General features: G+C 28.1%; 1 protein-coding gene across 2 annotated transcripts; it reads left to right on the top strand.

Annotated features, from left to right (window-relative positions):
• Nucleotides 1-2,065: 2,065 nt before the first annotated feature.
• Nucleotides 2,066-6,786, top strand: LOC112728337 (geraniol 8-hydroxylase). Of its 2 annotated transcripts, XM_072209763.1 has the most exons (3): nt 2,560-2,698; nt 2,865-3,081; nt 5,980-6,786. In XM_072209763.1, the coding sequence occupies exons 2-3, from the start codon at nt 2,896-2,898 to the stop codon at nt 6,592-6,594; spliced, it is 801 nt and encodes a 266-aa protein (XP_072065864.1). In that variant the 5' UTR covers nt 2,560-2,698; nt 2,865-2,895; the 3' UTR covers nt 6,595-6,786. The 2 variants fall into 2 exon arrangements, with proteins under 2 accessions (XP_025634208.1, XP_072065864.1); XM_025778423.3 differs by having other exon boundaries at nt 2,066-3,081.
• The last annotated feature ends 525 nt before the right edge of the window (nt 6,787-7,311 follow it).

The following is a 7,311-nucleotide window of genomic DNA, read 5'->3' as shown; positions in this document are numbered from 1 at the left end:
AAAGAATAGACATTAAATGTAAACGAAAAACAGAAGTGTTTATTAATAATATGTGTCTTATTTTTAGTTTTTTATTTCTATAATAATAAAAATTAGAAACTATTTAATTACATTTAAGCTGCAAACTCTTTGAATTTGAATTTCGATTATAAATCATTTAAATTTAAGTGGGACTAAACACTCGTCCATTCAAGGTTGAAGTGCCATTTTTGAAAATAAAATGTGTAACTTAATGGGGAAAAAAGAGAGAGTAAAATATGTAATAGAGATAGATAATTTTGAAGACCACTCATTACATGGTTTTATGATGTGGGGTGGATATAGTTGGAAGAGAAGAAGAAAGAAAGAAAGAGAAGAGAATTATAGTTGTCATCTTTCTTTCGAGTACTTTGATGTGACTCCTAAAGGAAGAAGGTATGGATTGGAACTTTGTGGTTTTCTTTTTTGAGAGACTTTATTCAAATGTGGAAGAGTTAATAATAGAGACAGAGAGATCTCATAAAGAGATTTGGTTCCATGAATTGATTAGACATCTAACAATATACTAACATGCACTCATTGAGTTGTTTTCCCAATCCAATTTCTTTCACTTTATATTCTAAGAACCAATCACTTTAAGCTAAGGTGGGGTTATTGGAACATTTTGTAATCAAAGTTGCCTAAAATGACTTGTGAATATGGTAAGCATAATTAGTATCATACTATATTATATGTATCTTTGTGTGTATATAAGACACGAAATTGAATCAAAACATCATTGTCCTTTTTGACAAACAATCTAGCTAATTAAAAACTAAATTGGGTTGATCTAGTGATTAGTTCATTAGTCTGTTTAAATAAGAATCGAGGATTTGAATTTCGTCTGAACATATAGTAATTCATCATTGACCAACAACAAACCCTTAAATAGAATTTCGATCTGTAACGAATTGGCCTGTCAAACTAAAAGATATCGCTTATTAAAGATTTCAAATATTTTATTTATGAATATATTTTTGTTGATATAGCATATCTTATTAATCTCTATAACAAATCAGATGCATTAATAATAGATGCAATAAAAATTTAATTTTAATATATTATTAGTATATATAAAAAATTTAAAGGCTATAAAAAAACCATAGTTATGATAATATACATAAATTATTATAATAATCACATAAATATTTTAAAGGTAATAAACTCAACTTTTTAAATAAAATATGAGAAAAAAACACAAGAACTTAATTATTGAGAAAAACACAATTTTTTTAAAAAAGCATAAATTTTTGAAGAGAGAAAAGGAAGAAAACACAAAAATTTATTGATGATAAATATAGAAACTTTTTGAAGGTATAGAGAAAAATACAAAAATTTTATAACAATCTTTATGGTGAACACACAATATTTTTAAGAGAAACAAAACAAGAAAACACAAGTTTATTGAGGATAAATAGAGAAATTTTATGATGATAAATACTAATTTTTTTTAAGTAAACACAATTTTTTGAAATAGAAACATAGAAAGAAAATACAAAAAATTATTGAGGAAAAAGTAAAAAATTTTATAATCATAAATAAAAAAACGTTTTACATATAAATGGAACTTTTTGAAGACGAACAACAGAAAAAAATATAAAAGTTTATTGACGATAAACACGAAATTTTCGTACTAATAAAGACAAAAAAATAAAATAGCTTGTGTCTTATTCGAATAATTTTTTTATATTTTTCAACTAAAATTTTTATATTTTTTATTAAAAATACCTTTTGCGTTATTTAACTAAATTTCATGGTTTATTCTTTTGTACCATTCAATTTAACTAAAATGCTGAAAATATGTTATAATTTTCGCATATTTAGGTAATCCGAATTTCAAATCATATATATGTGAAAAAAATGTCCTTTAAAACAAGAATATTAATACAGTGAAAAAAATAAAAGGTTATTATTTTTTTTTATTTATTATTATTTATAGAAGTTGAAAAAATAATAACTTCTCAGAAATATCATTATAAAACGTCTGTAATGATATAGATGATTAAAATGTAAAATTAATGGTACGGTTTAAAAAAATTAAAACAATCACACTACCCTTGCATATAACACTCTCAACTAGTATTAGGGCTATATGTATATATAAGTTCCATAGAAACTAGCCACATACACATATGAGAACCAATGATGATCATGGAGTATTTAGCACTACTTCCTATAGTTTCTTTTGTGTTCATAAGCATTATTATCCATCAAATTCTCAAATCCAAATTAGCCATAAGAACACCTAAATCAACCAAATTCCCACCCGGACCTAAACCTTTACCAATCATAGGAAACATCTTAGAACTTGGTACCCAACCTCACCAATCACTTGCTAAGCTTTCTCAAACATATGGACCCATAATGACACTTAAGCTTGGTACCATAACCACCATAGTTATCTCATCTCCTATGTTAGCCAAACAAATCCTACAAAAATATGACCAAATTTTTTCTTATAGAACAATTCCGGATACCGTTAAAGTACTTGATCACCACATGTATTCAATGGGATGGTTACAACCTTCGACTCAATGGAGGATCCTTAGGAGAGTTTGTGCTACAAAAGTGTTCTCTCCAAAACAACTTGATTCCACGCAAGTTCTTCGACAAAAGAAACTGCGAGAACTAATGGATTTTGTGAAAAACAAAAGTGAAAAAGGCGAAGTCTTAAATTTCAGTGAGACTTGTTTTATAACTGTACTTAATTTTATATCTAACGCTTTCTTTTCAATAGATTTGGGTCATTACGACTCTTCTAAGTCTCAAGAATTCAAGGATATAATTTGGGGCGGTGGGGAAGAAACAGGAAAGCCTAATGTGGTGGATTTTTTCCCATTCCTTAGATTACTTGATCCACAAGGTGCACGTGCAAGGATGACCAAGCATGCTAAAAAGTTGATTGCCTTCCTTGATGGTCTTATAGAAGAAAGATTGAAGTTAAGGGCTCTTGAAATTGAGACTACCAATAAAAGAGGCAAAGATGTGTTAGATTCTGTTTTAGAAGTTATGCTGGAAGAGAATTCTCAAGTGACTCGTCTCCATGTTGTGCATCTCTTCTTGGTGAGTATCTTATCCAATCCATCGTTGTTTAAATTATTGTTAGTATATATGTTTTGTTTTTTAATATATATATATATATGTAACTAGTTTTTTGTGTATATCTAATATAGTTGATAATTCTATATTTAACATTTGAAATCATGAATTTTTTTTTTCTTATTAGTATATTTATATAGAGTTTAATTTTGATATCGGCGGTAATTTAATTGATTTTGAATAGTAAATTTAAAAATTAATTATTTTTGGTGATATGGCAATGCAATTGATTATCTGTATAAAATTCTTTTATATACATCGATAATAATGTATTAAAGTTATTTTCTTTTATATATTGGTTAATTCTTACAGAATGAATAATTTTAGAATAAATTATATTTATTTTCTTTAAGATTGGATAATATTTTATATGACACGTTTCTTTTATAAAAAATACACACGTTTTTCTTAAGGTTCAAGTTATGTATTTTTTTAGAGGAATGCTAGGTGGCCAGCAATTTTTGTGATTTGTAGCTATTAAATAGCCATCAATGATGGTTTTAATGGTGTGAGATTGGTGTGAGATTTTATCCAATAGCTCACTTTTCTTTACTGGTTATATGCTGGTCATAATTTAACAAAGTTGCTAGCCCCTAGACTTTTCCATTTTTTTATATAGCTAGGCACAAGTACTATTGTGCTTATATTTTGTAACATATGACATAAAACTTCTTCATAAACATAATATTGAAGGATAATTAATACTGACATGACAAATTAAAGAATGTCTTGGGCTAAATCTGCACATAATACTACTACCATGTCATAATAAGCAATTTGTTGCGCAAACATTAACCTCCCAAAAGCGTACTTAATAATAATAGGGATAAGTATTGTTTTGGTATTTAACGTTGAGGGTTAGAATCAAAATCGTCCCTGATATAATTTTTTATTTAAAATAGTTCTTAATGTTACATTTCATTTTAAAATCGTCCTTTCTAATAAAATCTTTTTATAAATGACGAAACTACCCTTTTTATAAATCGTTCTTTTTAAAAAGACACGAGGGGGAGGGAAGAAAGGGAAAGGGATAAGGACGCGCGGGGGAAGGGGGAGGGAAGAAAGGGAAAGGGACAAGGACGCGCGGGGGAGGGGGGAGAGAAAAAGGGGAAAGGGAGAGGGGGAAGGGGAAGGGGGACGGCACTGGCGAAGCTTGGAGTTGCTGTCGCCGTCGCGAGCCAGGAAGAGAGCTTCTGCTTTTGCTTCGACCTCTGTTTCTGCTTCGTCTTCTGCTTCTTCTGGGTCTGCTTCTGCATCTTCTGTTTTGTCTTCTGCTTTCTGTTTCTGCATCTTCTGGGTCTGCTTCTGCTTTTACTTTTAATCTGATTTTGATTTGTTATTTTCTGATTTTATCGTTATTGTGTGTTGATTTGGTTGTTGAATTTGATGTTGTTATTTCTATATTTGAATAATGTTTTAGTTGTTGGTGTTATTGAATCTGATTATTAGTATTTGTTGAATCTGGATTTGAATAATGAATTTGTTCATCATAATCCCTAATTTCCTAATTTTTATTGTTGGTTTTGTTCTTGTTCTGATTTTTGGATTGCTATTGCTTTTTTTGTTTTTGAATTTCTTGTTTCTCCATAATTTTTGGTCTTGTTCTTGTATTTGATTTCTTGGTAATTAAATTTATAAATTTTTTATTTTTGTAATTGAAGATGAATTTGGGTATTTTTAATTATTGTAATTGGATTTTGTTAACTATATTTAAAAATTTGAAATTTTGAGTTTTGTTAATGGAAGAAGAATTTGTTCTTCTGGAAGAAGAAGAACAAGAAGAATGAAATGGTGGGAAAAAGGGTGTTTTTGTCATTTAGAAAAAAAATTTATTAGAAAGCACGATTTTAAAATGAAATGAAACATTAAGAACGATTCTAAATCAAAAATTACATCAGGGACGGTTTCGATTCTGACCTTCAACGTTAGGAACCAAAACAATACTTATCCCATAATAATAATAAGGAGACCACTTCGATAAAGACACTTAAAATGTCTTTTTTTTAAGACGTTTACATGTGTCATGATATTATTGGACATCTTTATTAAACCGGTTTATTATAGCAACAATAATAAACTTAATTGTCCGCACTATAATTATTAGACACGATTTGATCCGACCAATTTATATAAATCTAAATCGAATCATGTTTAAATTTTTTGATAAAAAGACAAATATATTATTGATTTTTGTTTTTAAAAAAAAACCATGATCTAGTGGGTTATGTAAATTAATCGATTCAACCGGATCTGATAACAATTGGGTTTATTCACTTTATTGTTTTTTTTTTTTTTTTACCAAAGATAGGAGACTCGAACCCGCAACCTCTTAATTGAGTATGGGGAGACTATGCCATTTGAACTATTACTCATTGGCTATTCACTTTATTGTTATTGTTATAAAAAAAATCAGTTTTACTCTAGTTTGTTAAGAAATTTAAAAAAACCAGTTCATTAACACGTCTAATAATAATGCGACACATAATAATAATAATAATAATAATAATAATAATAATAATAATAATAATAATAATACTGAAAATTTGTAATGGGATGCAATAAAGTTAATAATAAACATTAAATTTCCTCTCAAGTTGTGAATAAATCTACAATGTATACTATTTCATATTGGTGCTTACTTAGATAAAGAGGTAAAGTGTAAAAAAAATATAGAGAAAAGGAGTCAAAGTGAACTATATGTATTATAGATCTCACTCTTTAAAAATGTTTATATAAATATATATAAAACATAATTGTCATATACTTTTTTTTTTTTGTATTCTATGCGCATTATTAATATGTATCTGAATATTGTCCTTTCATCTTTTAATAATTCGTATTTTGGAAAACTTGTCATATCAGACATTATTTGTTGCTGGAGTAGACTCAACATCAATCACCATAGAATGGGCAATGACAGAGTTATTACGTAATCCAGAAAAACTTGAAAAACTTAGAAAAGAGCTTCATTGTGTTCTTGGCAATGGTGAACAAAATGTTGAAGAATTACATATATCAAAGCTTCCTTTTCTAACAGCAGTGATTAAAGAAACTTTACGATTGCATCCACCGGGCCCATTATTAGTATCACACAAGGCCCACGAAGACGTTGAGATGAGTGGTTTCATGATACCTAAAAATGCACAAGTTTTGGTTAATATATGGGCCATGGGAAAAGATCCAAGTATTTGGGAAAACCCTAATGAATTCATGCCTGAAAGATTCTTGGATAGTAAAATTGATATTCATGGACATGATTTTGAATTTATTCCCTTTGGTTCTGGAAGAAGAATATGCCCTGGATTACCATTGGCTTATAGAAGTGCACACATTGTGTTGGCTTCTCTTCTAAATGGCTATGATTGGAAGCTAGCAAATGGAGAAAAACCAAAAGATTTGGATATGTCTGAGAAATTTGGAATTACTTTGCATAAGGCTCAACCTCTCCAAGCCATTCCTATAAAATCACAACCCTAATGAAGATGCTGCTTATTACAAATAAAAGAGCAATGTTACTGCTCTTCTTTATTGCCGTTTTTATTTTGTAGATTTTATGAAGCATTAAATAAATTACTTTAATTTTAATCTATTAAAAGTGTAAAATAATTTTATATGTGTATTTAATCACATGATTTTACGTTAGTAAAAATAATTGTGTTTTATAATGAATTTATGAATTACATCTAGTCATCTATGGTGGTCATTTAAAATAACATATGTGATTAAATAATTGTGTCACTGTAACAAAATTTTACAAAAAAAATTGGTTGCTAATAGCGACTGATTTAGCGATCGATATAAAATTTTTAGGACAAAAAAAAGTTAGTCGCTAAATTGGCCGTTAAGTTTTATTCAGCGACCGATTTTAGCGACCAACAAAAATAGTCACTAATGACAACCGATACAATTTTTTTCGATCAGAATGAAGTTAGTCGCTAAAATCGATCGTTATTTTTTAATTTAGCAAAGAAAATTAAAAAAAAAAGTTAGTCTTTGATTCTTTTGATTACAAAATTGGTCAATATTTTTATATTAACAATGTATCAAAATTAAATTCTAAATCAAAATTAAACTATAATTAAAAACTAAATTCCATCCAATAATTCAAGTTACTTATTATTTATATTTAATTAGACATATGGATTAAGATTATTCAAAATATTTTGATAGATTACCCTTATATATATTTACTGT

Source organism: Arachis hypogaea, chromosome 12 (genome assembly GCF_003086295.3).
Source record: "Arachis hypogaea cultivar Tifrunner chromosome 12, arahy.Tifrunner.gnm2.J5K5, whole genome shotgun sequence".
Classification (NCBI taxonomy): Eukaryota; Viridiplantae; Streptophyta; class Magnoliopsida; order Fabales; family Fabaceae; genus Arachis; species Arachis hypogaea.
Note: the sequence above shows the minus strand (reverse complement) of the source record. Positions and strands in the feature narration are given on the sequence as shown.

Bases quoted from the DNA above. Each gene is read 5' to 3' on its own strand.
- LOC112728337 (XM_025778423.3), top strand. From the start codon at position 2,161: ATGATGATCATGGAGTATTTAGCACTACTTCCTATAGTTTCTTTTGTG. The intron at 3,082-5,979 runs GTGAGTATCTTA...TTGTCATATCAG, and splicing joins ATGTTGTGCATCTCTTCTTG to ACATTATTTGTTGCTGGAGT.